At 39.3% G+C, this 19,557-nt stretch overlaps 2 protein-coding genes across 6 annotated transcripts; both read right to left on the reverse strand.

Annotated features, from left to right (window-relative positions):
• Positions 1–59: 59 nt before the first annotated feature.
• Positions 60–5,758, reverse strand: LOC105169870 (damage-control phosphatase At2g17340). 2 transcript variants are annotated; one of them, XM_011090423.3, is made up of 12 exons: positions 5,461–5,755; positions 5,295–5,360; positions 4,960–5,026; positions 4,791–4,859; positions 4,267–4,407; positions 3,300–3,428; positions 3,108–3,194; positions 2,176–2,250; positions 2,020–2,097; positions 1,851–1,928; positions 639–701; positions 60–522 (listed from the first exon to the last, which is right to left on the reverse strand). In XM_011090423.3, exons 1-12 carry the CDS (start codon positions 5,619–5,621, stop codon positions 442–444), a joined length of 1,095 nt encoding a protein of 364 aa, XP_011088725.1. In that variant the 5' UTR covers positions 5,622–5,755; the 3' UTR covers positions 60–441. The 2 variants fall into 2 exon arrangements, with proteins under 2 accessions (XP_011088725.1, XP_088739454.1); XM_088883328.1 differs by lacking the exon at positions 1,851–1,928 and having other exon boundaries at positions 5,461–5,758.
• Positions 5,759–13,595: 7,837 nt separating this feature from the next.
• Positions 13,596–17,584, reverse strand: LOC105169871 (pentatricopeptide repeat-containing protein At1g62350). Of its 4 annotated transcripts, XM_020695610.2 has the most exons (4): positions 17,244–17,367; positions 16,651–17,021; positions 15,993–16,091; positions 13,596–13,860 (listed from the first exon to the last, which is right to left on the reverse strand). In XM_020695610.2, exons 2-4 carry the CDS (start codon positions 16,993–16,995, stop codon positions 13,684–13,686), a joined length of 621 nt encoding a protein of 206 aa, XP_020551269.1. In that variant the 5' UTR covers positions 16,996–17,021; positions 17,244–17,367; the 3' UTR covers positions 13,596–13,683. The 4 variants fall into 4 exon arrangements, with proteins under 4 accessions (XP_020551269.1, XP_088740435.1, XP_011088727.1 ...); XM_088884309.1 differs by having other exon boundaries at positions 13,596–16,091; positions 17,353–17,584; XM_011090425.3 differs by having other exon boundaries at positions 13,596–16,091; positions 17,344–17,583.
• Positions 17,585–19,557: the final 1,973 nt, after the last annotated feature.

Genomic DNA, 19,557 nt, shown 5'->3' on the forward strand with positions numbered 1-19,557 from the left:
TATGGTATCAGCACTGCTAAGGGAAAAATGTAAAGGCGTGGACGCTAGTAGACCATCAGTTTTAAAGCCAAATGGATGAATTGTCAGTAATTGCAACTTCCAAACAATCCACCGACCAACCAACTACAAAGCAACAGAGGACACCGTTACCAATACAATTCCGTCATGCCAACTGAGACACTCCACAACAAGGTTTACTCACACCTGTGTTGGTAGCGTTCTCGACAAGATGCAATTCAATCTATATCTAAGCTCCTGTCTGATCAGAATCACATCTTTCAGAAAATAACTGAGAATGACTAGACAATGTATAGCTATTTGCCAGTTTACAACACGTGGGTGTGCATATAGCTATATCAATCAATATTCTATGCCTCCAGCAAAAAGTAAAGTTGGTCCCAGTGATCCGCATATGTCTCCGTTCAATAGCCAGCTATGTTATTAGCCCAAAAACTCATTGTATTTGATGACACAATCATAGAGTCGTCCTCCAAGAAACTGAGCAACCTCTGGGTGCTTCACCTGAATTGCACATGAGGGGAGAAGCGGTGAAGAAACAACATTATGATGGAAAAAAAATATTTTGCAGTAATCAATCAATAAATTAGCGGGAGACACGGGAGATGTTTCTACTTTACCATAGCAATTTTCATGGAATCACATCTGAACTGCGCATAAAGGTTAGTCTCTATCCCGCGGCCCTGGAGACATCAACAGAAACATGTGAGACTGCCAAAGCGAAAACAACCCACTCTCATTCAGAGAATGAAACCCACGAATTGTCGGGTTTTTTATGGTTCACAAATGTTTTTCATACGGACATGTCACAAAATCATTAAAATTACAAGCAATGACAGCTAAAAGATCAATTTCATTACAGCCAGATCTTCATACATCCAATACTGGAACTTTTCTAGATCCCTGGCCATTAAGTTTGCATGCATGGATCCAGAGGTAATATCAACCTAAAATTTCTTGGTGTTGGCAAGGCTTGTGAGCATAATAGTCATTTAACAATTGATAAGGCTCTGCATTTTCTGTTGTCAGACAAACTCCAATATTGAGTAATAAGTGCTTATAGTGTAAATGGTGCTTCCTCAAATGACAAGTGAAAACAAATTAACTGATGAAATGACAATTCATAACCTTATATCACGGCAAACAAACAAAAAAAGAAAGCCCCTTATACCAGGGCAAACAGCTATCTATCTTCACCCTTACGGTGCCCAACGAAAAAAGACCAATTTTTTTCCAAAAGATAAACAGTAAGTTCGTTAAATGTGTGGTTCTAAACAAACATGAAGAGATGGTCAACATGATACAGGAAAGAGGACTTTGTCATGAAGTGAATCAACACAATCAACTACTGAAAGTTAACAGGACTGCCATGGTTCATTCATCAAAGTTATCCCTTTCATTATTCAACATTTGCAACCTTCATCTGGAGTAATCAAGAGAAAGTTGAAATTGTCTCACAAACTCTTGCATAGAACTCTTACCTTGTCCAATCAGTCATACGAATGTCAAGAGTTTAATCACCCATATCCAGAGGATAATAGTGTGTCACAGTAAACTTAAACCTAAACCATAATGTTTCCATAAGAAGCCAAAACTATCATCTCCGAATTAATTTAGAAACATATTCTACCATGGTAGTCATTTCAACAAAGCAGTGTTATAACTTACTTTTCCATGAGTCCCCATGACTTTGTCCATGCAAAGCAAGAATTATTGTGTGATGTAAATAGAGGACCAAAAAATAACTGTCTAGTAGTGCACTATTGACACTTTAAAATAAAACATATGTCAATTTTGCCACAGAATAGTACAGGATGATCACAATCATTTACCATTCCTTCCAAAATCACAAGGTCGGCATCACTTGCTAGGTAGGCAAGTTCTTGTGATAGTCTAGTAAGATCAATAACCTATAATAAATAAGAGAATACACTCATATAACTGGATCCGTCCAAGCATGGAAAAAACTGTAGGAAATCATTCAGAAAGGGAGCTTCTTACCGGTAAATCATTACCAGAATTCACAATTAAAAGATTCGAAGCATCAACTCCAAAAAGCTTTCCGTTTTCATCCTTCAACTGCAATAGTAGAAAGGTCACACATAATCTAACCTGGAGTTATGATTATAATACATCTATAACTAACTGCCCAACTACCTTAGCTATAATCTCAATTAACTCATCATATGTTACATCATTGATAGAAGGCAAGTCATTTGCTGCCAATACAACCTGCAAAGAAAGCAATATCATATAGCAGCTTCTAGTTTACACAAACAAGAATACATGTAATGCTACACAACATTTATATGCAAGTTGATAACACTTTCTAGGAAGTATTTTATAAATATATCATAGATTAGGCGGAGCCATTAACTTAATAGCAAAGTGTAGTACAAACACAAACCATTTGACTCAATTCAGAGCTCTTTGGATCTTGCGACTTCACATATGGTGTGAAGGGGAAGGAAAAAAATTTGGCATTCAAGACCCTAGCCAGGGACCAAGGTGTTTTTTGAGGAGTTTCATATTAAATTCATCAGCATATTTGCATGCCTACGAGCATAAGCCAAAATAACGAAAAAGTGGTAATGCATGCCTCATAAATGATCTCCCCAATTTTGTACACCTTTCACAGGGATGGTAGGATGCATGAACTTCATAAGGCTAATTCTCTATAGAAATCCATATTATCCAATAGGGATCTATTTGCATGGGTCAAGATTTGTATTAGTTCAAGAATGCGAGAAGCTGAACTCAAGACATTAATTGATTTTCAAGAAGTTTGCCTATAAACATATTCCAAAATCTAAAATATCTCTACCATGAAAAACTATTTCAGAATATATATAAAAATTATCTCAAGTCAAATAAACTTTGCCCAACCAGTATCAGCATCTGGTCCTGCCAAGTACTTGGACAGATAACCGTTTCAGTTTGATTTAACAACATTTGAGTCAACTAAAAGCCTCTAGATTGATGTCCTGCAGCGTATGTGGCAGCAGTTCCCACAGACAAAAGTAATCATCAAGATACAGCCTCGAGATTTTCTCTTCCGCAGTAAAACAAGTAAAGGTACCAAGTCAGACCTGCACACTGTGTCGAAGCAACTCCCTAGCAAATGGCAATATACCCAAAATGATATCTGCACCAGAATTATCTACAAAGATTATAGCCTGGGGCATATATGTTAAAGAGTTAGTAGAGTAAACCCATTGTAAATGTCAATGCATAATAACAAAAGATAGAAGAAAAAGAAACTGAAAGCACCCCAAACCAACCTTTTTCCATGATTTGCGTCCCCATTTTGAAATGAAATTGTCCATATCATCAATAACCCATGGTCGAGGGACAAGATTCTGACAGCTAGCTTGAAAGGACATACCATCCTTTGCAAATAACTCTGCCAGCTTCAAGATGCACAACAAAAAGATTGTTCTTATGCCAATCAAGTGCAGGGGAATCTATTTGAACTACATAAATTATCTAAAGTTATATTAGAATTTATGGATTTGGATTTGAGGGGAGAATTTGGAGAAAGGATTTTAAATGGCTTCATATTAAAAGAATTTTACATCCATCAATCTTCATTAAAACATAGTTCAAAGTAGAGTTGAAGAATTTGAGAATTTAGAATTATCCAAAAAAATCCAAAAAATTTGTTAGAAAATCCATCATTCAAAAAGAACCGTGACCGAATATGGAACAGGACAAGCTTTGAGAAATGCAAAGCCATCCCCATGGTGTACAAGATATTTTTTTTTTAGCTTTCACAAATTGTGAAAGTTCCATCACCTGGAGAAAACAGTCTATCACCATAACAAGATCAACCCAATAAGGTCTTCTTTATTGATTCTAGAAGTTGTCTTTTTGGCCAATGTTGCTCTAGAATTAGTGCAGCCAACCCACCCTTTTATTGTTTTATCGGGAAATTTAAGGAATTTGATTATTTATAAATTAGTGATTGGTTAAATATTCCTTTTGAATTGAGGATAATATAGCCAATTAATTAAATTATTTAATTTATTAGATTTATTTATTTTATAATTAATTTATTAAACTTAACTGGTATTAACAAGAAGTGATGTTATTGATGCTTCATCAATATTTATTGAAAATGTAAAACACAAGAAGAGCAACCAAGTTCCTCAAGCATGTTTTCATAACTGGCTGGCTGAAGTAATACAAGATAACAGTCCCAAAATCATTAGCTCAAGTTGCATACACCCAGCTGAGAGTATAACGTACCTGAGCTGAGCCAAGATCAAATATGTTGCCGGCAAAGATCCCCCTAATCAAATTCTCAACACGCTTGGCTTCATCATCGATGGCATCATTAAGACGCACAACATCCTGAAATAAAGATATTGCCTTGGCGTTTTCTTCTTCCTGTCATGCAGTTCAATTAAACCACTAAGGCATAAAAATTATGGTCTTGTTCCTCTTATTGCTACAAATAAGTAAATAAGAAATGGAACAAAGGCATGAAGGAATTGTCACATATGGCTTGGGCCCCAACTCAATATGAGCTGACATCAGGATATGTACACAAGGTGCACACATAGAACGACAGAGAAAGCATTCTATTAGTTTTTGAACTGGCAACCATCCCTCCCCCAATAACACGCAGACAATAGATATGATCGTCCTGTACAACATTGCTCTTCTCCAGACTCGGAACATCTATGAACTTGATTCCGGTATTAATTAAGTCATATAGACAAATGAAAAGAAGGAAAAAAAAATATCTCTACTGAGGAAGAGATGCTCGCCTTGACTTTTTTGAATATATCTCTGAATCCCACTTCTCTAAGGACTTGCTCGCGAAGCTGACAAAGAAGCTGGAAAAAAATTGTAGAAAAGCAAGACAGTAAGACTTGTTGTGTGATTATAATCCGTTACTAAACTTAAATGCCCAATCTAAGAGACAGATTAATGTACAATGCAATCGGGTGGACCACCATGACTCTCTGGATCTTTCTTCAAATCCTCCAGTATTTCTGCATACCTGTGGAGGGGTAAACTTTTACGCATTTGAGGGAAAGAAGAAGAGTAAAGTAGTATTATCCAGTAAACAACGTTATTTCATAGTAATCGAGGAGTTGAACAAAATACGTGTGTGTCCCCCCGATGGATTTAGAATACTTGTGTATTCCAAAATCAGTATTGAACAAGGCAAGTTAAAGTATGAGAACAAGTAGGTTATTAAAAGAGAAAAAGAATAAGTAGAAAAGCAGCATTGAGGTGAAGTGAGGGAAAGGAGCAGAAAGATGTGCCTTTGTGCAAATTTTTCAGCTCTAGCCGGAGCATCTGGAACCGTGTCGTCGCTCTCAGCGCGTTTACTGCAGTAAAATTGGATTGGGTTCATAAGAAGGTTGTAGCAGTAGGTTGGGAAAGAGAATAAAATCATCAGACAAGTGAAGTGAGGGGATAGAAATGGACCGGAAAGATGGAATGGAATTGGCGAAGAGGTTAATCCAAGAAAGCTCAGTTGGAGTGGGCTTCTTGGGATTGTCGGAAGGGAATCGGTAGGGAATTGTGCAAGCCCTGTAATTGGATTCCATCAACACAGGCAGCGGCACCATTTCCCCTGAGCTCTCCATTCCTTATCTTCTTGGCCTCTCGATCTATGATTCTATTCTCAGCCCAGATGCAAAACTTTTCTCTATTTACTTCTCTCTTCTTCTTCTGCTGCTTCTGTCTTTCCGATGTGTGTGTGTATATATATTCTCGACGACCTACGACTGCGAGTATTTGGAGTACTTTTTTTTTTCTATAATAAATAAATAACACAACTTCATGCAAATGATTTCATTTCGAAAGTAATACATGTAATGTAACCGTCATTATTGATCTCATAATTTCAATTTAAACTAAATTAGTATCTACATGAATGAATAGTGATGAATTGATTTTAGCATTGGTCCAAAATTATTAGATCTTGATGTTGGATTTGGGCAAAACTCTTAAAAAAAAATTGAACTGTAAAACAAAAGGTTAGCACTCTGATTCTTATTCTTAAATTAGTCCTAAATTTAAAAATAGATAAATATAAAAATAAATTATAACGAAAAATTGTGAAAAAAGTAAGAATTTAGTGAACGAGACTATGAATATCAGAATAGTAATGTAGCAGCGGAAGAAATCTTTGAAAGTGACCGGGGGTTCGTTGAGAGGAGCCCCTTGTAAATATAAAGGAAGAATCCCTCTACGGCAAGAGTCCTAAGAGGTGCATATGGCGAGGAAGGTGGGATAAGGTTGCCTCTGTGTCCGTTTCTTCAACAACAAGTCTTCGGGTGAGGGGAGACTCTTGCTTTATAAGGATTCCTGCCTCGCGAGGACTCCTCTTAGGGTGAGGAGTCCGACTTCTGGAGGACACCTTCATTCCTTGGGCTACACTTGGAAAGGAGCAGCAGACCTTCAAGCGAGGCCTTCTACTTAGGCCGAGCTTATGAGTTTCATCTTTAGACAGTTTTCGGGGTGGGGGGTTCCTCCTTGGGCTGAGCTTAGTGAGCTTTCCTCTTGGACTGGTCTTGAAGATGCAGGCTTTCTTTTTGGGCCAAACGCAATAATCCTAGGCTGCCTCTCTCCTGGGCTTGTGGGTCTGACTTTGGTCTAGTATCTTTTCTTGAGCCATACCCATCATTCAGTCCCCTCACTCTAAGGAGGAGGGACTCATCCAACTCATTCTTAGAGTAGGAGTCCTTGTCCCCTTTGATCCAGGGGGAGTCCTTCCTTCAACTGGAGAGAGACTCCTTGAAGCAACCTCCTTCATTGCTTGTTTTTTCCTGCCTTCATGCATCCTTCCGATTGCCCGTACTCAAGCACTATGCTTCTGCCTTTCTTAGGGAATGATGGAAGGTCTAGACCTAGCCTTCTTGATTGTTGGGGGGTGATAACTGCTTCCACCACGCGTAAGGGCAGTTACGAGCCCCTCCTGTCACAGGTGGTTATAGGAGCGTGCCTTGAACTTCCTCCCTAATCTTTTAACAGGTAGGTACTCCTTATCTCTTCTTCTTTCCTTTTTCTTGAAGCATCACAAGCTTTTTCCATTAGAGAGCTCTGTAAGTATCTTGTTCTTCTTCCTGTAAAGTTTTTCTAAGTATTTTTGTGTAGAATATGTCTTCTTCCGATTAGATGATCCGTTTTATGGGCGAGACCTTTGCGGACAATGATCCCTCGGAGGCTACTCCAAGGCGGACAAGTGGTCTTCCGCCTAGTTTCCTCAAGGCTGGAGGAGGAGTCTCCGCCGCGCTGCAGAGGCCGCCCATCGCTTGATCGATGAAGTGGACATCGATCTTGAAGAAGGGGGGAAGGAAGGAGAGGACTCTTCCCCTGGAGAAGAGGAGAGGGAGGTTTCTCCTTCTCCTCTGGAGTAGGGCTCTTCCGTCCTTAAAATCATGAGGATAGAGCAGTTGATACGGGAATATCACATCCCTCTGGCTTTTATCATCTACACCCCTTCCCGAAGAGCCGTCCTCATTTTCCTCCCCCCAAAGCAGGCTTTTGTTTTGCCAATTTAGAGAAAGAATGGCTTAGTGCAGCTACATCCCTGTTAGTCTTTTACTTCGTTGATGTTGGAAGGTGCTTTCATGTCTAGAATGACTTTGATTTTGAGCGGGTTGGCTTCAATCCCTCTCTGGGTAACCATAAATCTCAGGAAGCGCCTTCCTTTCATTCCAAATGCTCATTTATCGGGGTTGAGCTTCAGTCGATATTTTGTTAAGACGGCAAATGTCTCCTCTAGGTCCGCCACGTGATCCTGGGTTTCTTTACTTTTTACAAGCATGTCATCTACATACACTTTAATGTTTCATCATAGTTGAGGACGGGGTATTTTGTCCACCAAGCGTTGGTAGGTCGCTCCGGCATTCTTCAGGCCACATGGCATGGCCACGTAGCAAAATGTCCCAGCTGATGTAATGAAACTTACTCTTTTACGGTCTTTAGGAGCCAACATTATTTGATGGTACCCTTGTGAGGCGTCCATCGTGCTTAAGAGTCTACATCCAGACGTGGAGTCCACCAGCTGGTAAATTCGAGGAAGAGGACAAAATCTTTAGGGCAGGCCTTGTTGCGCACTCTAAACTCGATGCACATTCGTCATTTCTCTCCAGGCTTGGGTACTAACACCACGTTGAATAGCCATTTGGGGAATTGTATTTCCTCGATATGGTTAGCTACTAGTAGTTTGTTTACTTCTGCTTGGATAACCTTGTCCTTCTCAGGTCCAAAATGCCTTTTCTTTTGTTTTACTGGCTTCATGCGAAGATAGATGCTAAGGTGGCGGGTTATGATATTAGGGTCGATCCCTTCTAAGTCTTGAGAAGTTCATGAGAAAATGTCTGCGTTACGGCATAGGCATTCGATTATATCTTCATGTGTTACCCCTTCTAGTTGAGAACTAATACATGTGACTTATTTTGGATCTCCGAGTACAATCTCGATATTCATCAGTTCTTCTATTGGCTGGACCTTTGAGGGTGCCTTATTATCATGCTTGTAGGAGGGAACCCCCTTGGGATCCTCGTCCTTGCTCCTCTTTTGTCCCCTATGTACAACTTTCACATAGCATTTACGAGTTTGGAGAGGGTTTCCTTGTACTTCTCCCACTCCTCCTAACATAGGGAATTTCATTTTCATGTGGTAGGTGGATATCACGGCTTGGAAGGCGTTGAGGGTGGGCTTTCCTGGAATGACATTATAGGTCGAAGAGGTATCCGCCACCAGGAATTTTAACAAGCACGTTCTTCGAGTAGTGCCAGTGCCTAAAGTCAGAGGGAGTGAGACCATGCCTCTTGGGTAGACTACCTCCCCTGCAAATCCGTATAGGGAGGTGTTCACTATTTTCAAAGGGGTGTCTCCTAGCTGCATTTGGTCGTATGCCTCTCCAAGTAGTATATCTGTAAAATTTTCTGAATCTATGAAGATGCGTCCCACTTCGTAATTGGCTAATAACGCAATGATCACTAGAGCATTGTTGTAGGGGCTTCTGGGGACCTAAACGTTCTGCCCTCCTAAACTAGATTAGGGGAGCGTCCTCCATAGCACCGACATCCCAAACTTCCTTCATGGTATGTTGTACGCCTCTTTGATTTGTGTTTTTCTAGCATAGTGGGAATCACCTCCATGTGGTCCTCCTACGATCATTCATATGGTCCCCTTCCTGGGAGGGTCGTTGGCTTCAGGTTTTCCTTCAAAGATATTTCTACACTCTTCGTTGAGTGAAGACTTCGGAGGTGAGATCTTCACTTCTTTTCCTTTGTTCGCTTCTTACTTTATATATGGTCTTGTACCCCGGGCTTTTTCCTAGCAGACGTACTCCAGGAGGTACCCATTTTGGATGAGCTTTTCTATCTCATTTTTCAAGTATCGGCATTCTTCAGTAGTATGACCGTAATCATTGTGGAATCTACAAAATTTGTCGGACATATGACGTTGAGGTTGCTCTCTCCATGATTGGGGGCGTGTGAGCAGATTTTTTCCTTCAACCGCCATGAGGGTCCGAGTAAAGGCACTATGAGAGGAGTGTAAACAACATGGATCCTGTGGAAGGGTGTCTTTCTGTCCCTAAATTCAGTGTGTTATTTCTTGAAGGGGTATCCTCCCTAGCCTTCTTCCTCTTTTCTCCCCAACTTTCCTTCTTGGCAGTCTGGGCGTCTTCCATGTTAATATACTTGGCTGCTCGAACCAAGAGGGTACCGAATTTCAAAATGGGGTTCTTGGCCAGGAATTTGAAAATATCCCCATCCAAGAGGTCTTGCGAGAAGGCATTGGCCTTCACTTCTTCGTGTGGCGGAGGGTACTTCCAAGGCTGAGGTGTTGAACCTTTGCAAGGTACTCTCTTAGCGGCTCATTATCCCTCTGGCGTACGACGAATAGACTGAGATTCATTTTTTGGAGCTTTCGGCTGCTAGCAAACTAATGCAGGAAAAGAGATCTGAACTCCTGGAAGCTCCCTATTGGTCCAGGGGGCAGCTGGTTAAGTCATTGCTGTGCGGCCCTGGCAAAGGTAGTTACTTGTGCAACAGAGCTGCGTTTTCAAAATGCGAAAGGTATTCTTGGGGGTCAGTCGACCCGTCATACTCAGCGAGGCTGAGCGAGTAGGTACTAGTATCGCCATTTGTTCCTGAACTACTACTACAACTACTTGTTGGATTGCACCCAACAAATCTGGTGAAAGTTCGCCTGATGTAGTATCCGAGGAGGTGCTTCGCCTTAGAAGGTTGACCAATGGTTCTATCACTCTAGGAGGCAACAACGGAGCTGGAAAGGATAGGGCGGACCCCCTCACTGGCGTCAGGGAGGTTTCTGCAACGACCTGTAAAGGCTAATTGTTGCTGGGTGCCTCCACTCTTTTGCTTGTTAGCGTGATTGTTGAGGGTCTCTATGGTATCCCACGCCTTTAACTCAAATTCCCACATATAGCTCTAATTGATGTGTGCGATTTTAGAATGGGTCCAAAGTTATTGGATTTTGATGTTGGATCTGGACTAATTGAGTGAAAGCTCTTGAGAAAAAGGACCTGCAAAACAAAAGATTGGCACTGTAATGCTTAAGTTAGTTCTGGATTTAAGAATAGATAAATATAAAGAAAAATTATAACGAGAAATCGTGAAAGAAGTGAGAATTTAGTGAGCGAGAATATGAATATCATAATAGTAATGTAGCAACAAAAGAATTCTTTGAAAGTGGCTGGGGGGATCCGTTGAAAGGAGCCCTTTATATTTATAGAGGAAGAGTCCCTTTATTGCAAGAGTCATAAGAGGTGCATCTGGTGAGGAAGGTGGGATAAGGTTGTCTCTATATCCGTTTCTTCAGCAGCAAATCTTCAGGTGAGGGGGATTCCTGCTTTGTAAGGACTCCTGCCTCGCGAGGAGTTCTCTTAGGGTGAGGAGTCCGACTTTTGGAGGACACCTTCCTCCCTTAGACTAGACTTGGAAAGAAGCAATAAACCTTCAAGCGAGGCCTTCTACTTGGGTTGAGCTTATGAGTTTCATCCTTGGACAGTTTTCGGGGTGGGGGGGCTCCTCCTTAGACTGAGCCTTCCTCTTGGGGTGGTCTTGAAGGGGCAGGCTTCCTTTTTTGGGCCAAACACAATAATCTTGGGGTGCATCTCTCCAAGGCTTGTGGGTCTGATTTGGGCCTAGTGTCTTTTCTTGGGCCAATCGTTTTTTAGCCATACCTATCAAATAGAATAAAATCATCCCAATACTTTTTATATAATACTAAGGGTTTAATGCAAATTACTCCAATACTAAAAAATGAGCAAATTATTTTATATAAAAAATATTAAATTATCTCTCTATATTAATAAAAATAGAACAATCTATCAGCTCGCACGATTTCGTGTAGTGCACGTACTTTTTATTTGTTTATTATTCTTTAAAAATTTAATTATAATATTATATTTATAACATTATTTTTAAAAATATTAATTTAAATTAAAAGTCCAAATTTAACTAGTAAATGAATGATTTAAATCTTACTTAATTCAAATCAACAATCTAGATATAAAATTATAATTTTATAATATATATTTATGACAATATTAATTTAATATATATTATGATGCATGCCGTTTTAGCACGAGTCCAACGAACTCAGGCTTAGGCGTTGGACCTAGATTGCTTAAAGCAGAATTTCAAAGAAAGAGACCTGCAAACAAAACGTTTACACTCCGACGCCCAAGTTAGTACTGAATTCGATGAATAATAATTTGAAATAATGAAGAGCTTTAAAAAGATGAGAAGTAATGGTAGAGAAATAGAAACGAATTATATATATGAATGTGATAGAAGCATAGCAGAATGGCGGCAAAATTTCTATAGGGTGAAGGTGTCCCTCCACTTTGGGATGAATCCCCTATTTATAGAAGAGTATCTTCCTTTGCCATGGAACTAATAGTGCTCCCTATTCCTGCGGAAAATAGATAAAATTTGTTTAAGATAAAGCTTGATCAAATCCTACTTTTTAGGGATCATGTTGTTAGGGTTATTATTTTGAGTGAGAAGGAGAGTCCGAGGCGGAAGAGGACTCCCAGCCCCCAAGGAGTCTGGTTGCCATGCGTACTCCTTGTCAGCTAGGAAGGTCTATGTGGAGGGCCCATGTGTTTGCCACGCAAGCCTCGGGGAATGAGAACTGGGCTAGCTATGAACGTTTGGGCTGAACGCGTTGGGCCGTACACAATGGTCTTCTTCTATTATCCTAGCCATACACAAGGGGTGGAGTATTGGGCTCTTTAACTTGTTCTTGGGTCGTAATTCGTTGGGCCATTCCCCCATCATTCAGTGCCCCCCACTTTAAGGAGGAGGGACACCTCCAACTTCTTCTTAGAGTAGGAATTCTTGTCCCCTTTGATCTCGGGGGAGTCCTTCCGTCAACTGGAGAGGGGTTCCTTAAAGCAACCTCCTTCGTCGCTTGTCCCCCCCCCCCCCCACGTCCTTTTGATTGCCCGTACTCGAGCACTATTTCTTCTGCCTTTGTAAGGGAATGATGGCTGGGCTTAGACCTAGCCTTCTCTATTGCTGGGGGGTGATAACTGCCTCCACCATGCGTAAGGGCGGTTACAAGCCCCTCCTGTCATGGGCGGTTAAAGGAGCGTGCCTTCAACTCCCTCTCTATATCTTTAAACAGGTTACTCCTCCTTATTTCTTTTTCTTTCATTTTTCTTGAAGCGTCACAAGCCTTTTCCATCATAGAGCTCTGTACGTATTTTTTTAATCGAGTCGTGGTTTTTAATAATAATATTATAATATTTAAAAAATATATTAATATAAATTTTTATTTTTTTTGTAATAAATAAATAATTAACCTATCTAAATTCGACTTATTAAATATATATTATAAATATATTTACTATAACTTATAAAATATAAAATATTATTTTAAAAAAGTAAATTAATAAAATTAAATCCCCCCTCCCTGCACCTCCCTTCCCACCCTCCACCACCCCCTTCCCATGTCGCCCACCCCATCCTTCACCCACCGCTCACCGCAGAGGGGTACCACAATCGCCTGGCCCCCCAATCTCAAAACAAAAAGAAATAAATGTGAAGATTTTATATGTCAAAAAAAGTATAAAGATCATTTTTAATTCAAAAAGAGATCAAAATTTGTCAGAAATTAATATATTTCGCACTAAGGGCTCGTAAAATCCACCATTCATTAATTTTTTGATGGAATCCAGTTTTAGCAGAATTTTTCAAATCATGGGGGCTTTTTAACTTATTTTTATAATACTGGGAGGTTTTTAATCATTTTGAGAAAAAAAAAGGGGTAAAAAGCAATTTGGCCTCAAAATTTACACAGAAGTTGAGAACGCGTTCCAAATGAGTTGCGTAACCTCTTCGCAAAGAGAGAAATTTGAAAAAGCAGAGAGGTTGAGCTGTGTAACTGTTGCAAAGAGAGGAAAAAAGCAGGAAAAGCCTTATATTAATGTCGGGTTATGCCACTACCACATTCTTCTTTTCACCAATAATCCATCAATTAAAGTTAACCAAAATGGAAGCCAAGGTCTTTTTGCCCTCCCCATCATCAGAAAATAATCAAATATCTTACGGAAAAGCAAAAAGGCGGAACCCAAAAGGAAACAATGATATTACATCAGTATATACACATATACATATAGAAGAATGAAACTAATGTACTGATTACTGTTCAAACTCATAACTCCCTCACATGGCTGCTCTCCACCTCCAGGCTGCGGTCATCTGCTACTTGTTTTCTGCACTTCATACATCCACAGTAACCGCCCAATATCAAGAATGGAAGTCTGCTACAGCAACCTATTCCAAAGAGAGAGGCCTCCATCATCACTGGTAATTTCTTATTGTATAGTGCCTGCAGAGAAGTCCATCAATTGTTCTTACTGCCATTGATCTCTGTCCACCTACTATGGCCTACCCGCTGATTATGGCAGGTGGTGCAACTTTCCAAGAGCCCACTTTCAGATGCCAGAGGCTGCATTTTCTCTTATTGCCCAGCAAAAAGCATATATTGTTTCCGTCCAGTACAGAAGGTACTTCAAGGTTCACACTTGCTCATTCAATAATCAGCATAATAATATATAGTTGCTCTACTACCTCAAACACTTCGTGTTTAGGGTGCAATGTAAAAGAAAAGGGGGAATCAGATTCACACTCAAGGGCAGAGCTTATTTCATGCAAGTGTTAATCACCAATGTTGGGTTGGATGGAGAAATTGTTGCGGTAAAAGTGAAGGGATCAAGGACCATATGGGTTCAGATGGAAAGGAACTGGCAATGTAACACCAAGCTTGCAGGGCAACCTCTATCATTTGAGGTCACCACTGCTAGTAGCATAACATTGGCAACTTACAATGTTGCACCACAAACTGGAAGTTTGGTCAGACATTCCTAGGCAAACAGTTCCAGCACTAATGTCTGCACTTCACAAAAACAAGTGCATGTTTTCTTCTGAAATTAGCCAACTGGTTCCTATGTTGTTAATGTAGATACATGTCTACCACAGCAAGTTAAATCGATTTTGCCCCATTTAACAATAAAGAACACATTGGTGGGCAATCTCCAATAAATGAGTTACTTGAACTGCAACATAAATGAGATACGATAAATTATGTACTCCGTCATTTTTATGCCTCACCTCTATCTCTTCATTTTCATTGAAGGGAAAATCATTCACCTTCAACAAAAACAACGCACACCCCACACAAAATAAACTCCACGATAAGCAATCGATTAGATTTATGTTCCTCTGCCACTTGATCCATCACACAAGCATTTTAACTCAAAGGTAGTAACACAAGTTGTTTACAGAAACAATACCATTTTTATGTTAAAATTCAGGATAAATTACAACGACCTCCCATGAGGTTTGACACAATTACGAATATCCCCTTGTTGTTTGAAAAATTACAGATACCCCCCTAGTGTTTAATTGAACCATGTAAACCTTAGATGGAGGTATGAAATTGTCAACTATGCTCATATTGTATTTTCCAAACAACGAGGGGTTATTTATAATTATGCCAAACCTCCGGGAAGGTCGTTGTAATTTACCCTAAAATTTAAGTAAAAATGATAAAATGTCATCAGTAGGCACACATTTAGATGAACCACATGTAGCCTTGTATATGCAAATAAATGAAATTCTGGAACCTAAAAGTGTTAAAAAACACAAGGACGTATCGCATTCAATTATACACATGATATTTTGCCACAACCTTTACAGCTGTACCAACACATGTAAAAAGTATTTTCAGAATGCAAAATTTTCTGTGTAGCCTCTCAAACCAATTCATCATTTTAATGCCTCCAACTCTTGCTTTCCAGTTCCATGGCTTAAGAAGTAAATGCAGAGGAATCTATAACCAAGTTTTTCCAGGCCTTATGGAAACTTCCCCCATTCTTAACATACCATTTGCATAATGACCTTAGTTGGCTGTTGAATTGATTAAATTGTCAATTTAACAAGCTTGACATACACAGAACAGGCATCATATGACAGGCCCAGTAAACAATTATAAACATTTAATACCTAATGTGGGCAACGACACTATATGCCATTTATAGTTCCTATAACTGCCAACACTGGCTCCCCATTTCCCAGTAGTACAGAAACTAAAACAACTAAATAGTAGACCAACCAGCAACATATGTAATTCATCCTTGGCAGGTCTTAAATGTTCAGTGATTCTGAGCTGATCTCAGTATCTTCCTTCTCTAAGAAATTCACATAACAGCCATAATATCTTTTTGCTTCCTCCAGTATGATAGCTAAAAGCTTCATTTCCTTATTTGATTTTAAACCATCTATAAGAATTTTAAACGATATTCTATCTGGGTCACATGATAATGATTTCATCAAGTAAAAACACTCCATTGCTAATGCAGTGAGATTCAAATTCATCAAGCTTTGCAGCAACATATTAAAGCCTTCAATATCAGGATTTACTGTACTTTCTGCTTTAAGTTCCATGATAAGTAGTTCGACCTTTTCAAGCAATCCATTGCTCCCCAAAACTGTTATCATTTCAGCATACAGCAACAACTGAGGTCTATACCACTCCTCTTTTCTGATATCCCTGAAAACCTAGATCAGATAACAGTTGATTAGACGTTACCCATAGCAGACAGGGCCAACAATTACACTTGCAGAAAAGCAGCCTGATCCTTCCTCAGTTCAATTAGGAAATGTTAAAGAAGAGAAGCTCCCATATTTTCAGGTATCAAACATTGTGTTACACACACACACACATTGAAGTTATTTTTCTTCATGTTGTTTTTAGAAAATTGGTTTCAGCTATGTCATTGAACAGATTTGTGTAATAAGACAAGAAACTGCCGCACAAGTCCCTTTATAAGTCTCAATCTCTTCATGGACTAAAGCAATGAAAACAGCTTCAAGAATTCTGATTAAGTTATATTCTCCTAAAGAGAGATAGAATATAACTGAAGGAAGGGGGGTGTAGAACTACAGAAGCAATAAAAGCACAGACTTTATCTGTCTGCAACTCATAGAGGGAAAAAAATGAGAGAAGCATATTTCCAGTAGAAGCAGCAATTCGCATGACATTCTCAATTAAATGATTAGGCAATCATGTTACATTAAGCTAGGTGCGGAGAAAGATGAAGGGACAGGGAGCAAAAACCTTAAGGGCCAAAAGACATTGGTTCTGGCGAAGGAGTTCCCGGAGAACAGCAATCATATCAAACTTCAATAAACGCCTGAATCTGTTATCAAATACTTGATCCAGAGACGCCTCTGAGAGGTTGGCAGCCCGCTTCAATGCTTGAACTGTTTGGATAGCCTCAATGCTGAGATTACGACCCTTCTGAAGGGGCTTTCTATTCTTGCTTCTGTCTCTCATCGTAATATTCATCATCCTGCTCCTAGTTCTATGAGAGTTGTGCCATACAGGGGTGTTTGATTTCATTTGCTTCAGGTGTAGTACTCCTACTCCTACTCCCATTTGGATTACATGGGTAAAACTCATTCCAGGCAAGCCCCCTAAATTACTCCCTATAGGAAGGGAAATGAATGGGTAAGATTCCGTCCGGTGAATCGAGGTTAATTTTAAGTTAACCGGGGCATTGTGAGAAACAAAGAGCAAAGAGATAAAAACTATATAGGTGCTTTGTATTAGGGGTGGGTGTTGAGCTTTGAGCAAAATATTGACAGCAATACCCCCGTGAACAAAAACAACCTGGAATCAAGTATAGAAAGAAAAAGACTAGGAAATACCTGAATCTCTCTTTTTCTTTTTGGGGAATACCTGACGGAGATAGAGAGATTGTAGACGGGGATATATTCAACGGAAGGAAAAGAAGGGCTAAGAAATTACCTGACTCACCGTCTATCCTCAGTATGCTCCAATTATATTTTGCTGGAATAGTCGAACAGATGATTCCAGATATTCTGGCAATACCAACTGTATGCCTGAAGCTTACTCCAAGACTTTTGGGACGGTAAATATCAATTTTTGGTCATGCAAACATGTCATTTATTCGAATTCGATTCCTCAAATTTCAAACTCATCACGTTTAATTCTTATATTTGAAAAATCTATCAAATATAATTATCACTGTTAAAACTAACGAATTATGTATATATAAGAAACCCGTTAAAACTAGACTTCAAGCCCTCTGTAAGATCTATCTTATCCAATTCAGCATTCAAAATTTATGCTTGATAGTGAAGAAAGGAGAATAAATAATTGGTTGAAGCACATTTTAACATTCCAAAAGTTTGGTGTAATGATATCAAAATTGTCATTTTAGGTCTAAATGCTCTAAATAAACCTCTTTCTTTTATAAAATAGTAATAATCATTGTGACAGGCAATATCGAAATATACAATTAAATTAACAGATAAAATTTATTTTAATCCTTGATATTTGACTTCGTCTTTAAAATAATTTATATTTTTTTAATTGGCGCGAATTAATCATTCTGGTAGGTGATTTTTCTATATAACTTGTATAAAATATTTTATTTTTTTTCAAATAAAATTATTTTTAGTTCATTGCAAATAAATTTAAAAAACTACAACCGTTTTAATTAGAATATTTTTTACTATTTGGAAATTATTTGAGTAAAATAATTTTGATGCGTTCAAAAAACGTATGGGTCCAATGAATATGGACTATACTCAAAACCGGGGCCGAAGCGAATGCAAATCCTGAAGAGGGGACATGCAAAAAAGGCATTAGCACTCGACACCCAAATTAGTATCAGATTTAGGAGAAAAATAATCGTAAGAAATAAAATGTAATGAAAAATCATAATAGAACAAGCAATTTCATAAGAGAAATCGTGCTAAGAGTGCAATTCGATCGCTAAAACAAAAATAGAGAGTAGTTTTTGACATTCTGGATGGTGTTCCCGTAGAGGAATTCAAGGCATCCCTATTGGAGAACTGAATGTGTCCCTGTTGGAGGACTGAAGGTGTCCCTGTTAGAAGACTGAATGTGTCCCTCTCGTGGGACTTGAAGGTGTCCAAATCGTGGGGCTGAAAGTGTCAGGGTTGAGGGTACTGAAATGAGAAATTGAAATAAAATAACGATTTCGTGAGTAAAATATGGCAAAAGCACAAGTTCAGAGTTGCAGCGAAATAGCAAGATAGTTTCCAACTTTTTGAAGGTTTGTCTATTAGGGGAATGCTGTCTGTATTTATAGAGAAGGAGTCCCTCTCCGCAAGACTTTGTTTGTGAGTTACATTTTCGAGAAAGAAGGCGAAAATCTGGGGATAAGGCACAATCTTATCTTCTCCTTGACTTGAGCAGCATGTCTTTGGTTCGAAGAGGACTTCCACTTCTACAGGGAGTCTTTCTAGGTTAAGGAGTCCAACTTCTTAGGGGCGCTTCCCTTTTCCTGGGCTGCGCTTGGAAGGTGGGTTTGAGTTCTGTAGGCCTTGTACCAGGCTTTCTTCTTGGGTCGATCTTAGTGTACTGGGTTGGCTTATTGTATTGGGTTTTTCTCTTGGGATGAGCCCAGTAATTTTCCAGCAGGCCGTCCTCATGATGTGGGCCTTCTAGGATGTTACGGACTTCTCATTTCTTTCTTCTTTTTGGACCGTTTAGGCCTCTTTGGGCCAGCCTATTTTTATACACATCAATAGCCCCCCACTCTAATAAGTGGAGATTTTGACACTTATTAGAGTAGAAATCTTCAGATATAGGGTTCAAAGAATGAACTTTTCTTTTTTCCTTCTTATTTTTTGAATTCCTGCAAAAAATACTAGTAGCATAAGCATGCTTAGAATAAGAAGAACTTACTTCATACCTATATGGAGTAGGACTTTTTAGGAGGGTGCTTCCATGGAGGAGGCCTTAACGGGTGCCTTTTTGCCTACTCCATTGTAGGGCTTTATTTTTCGGCAAATGAATATTAAATAACAACTACGTGATACTACGAATAGATCTTGCACGGAGCAAAGTTATTGCGCCTCCTCGGAGGAGGGCTTATTTGAGAGGGAGCCCTTCTTGGAGCAAGACTTAGGATCCTTGACGGAGAAAAAATAAGGTGTCCGTTGGAAGCAGAGCTTAGATGTCTCCATG

This window comes from Sesamum indicum, linkage group LG8 (genome assembly GCF_026168435.1).
Source record: "Sesamum indicum cultivar Baizhima isolate 11 linkage group LG8, ASM2616843v1, whole genome shotgun sequence".
Lineage (NCBI taxonomy): Eukaryota > Viridiplantae > Streptophyta > Magnoliopsida > Lamiales > Pedaliaceae > Sesamum > Sesamum indicum.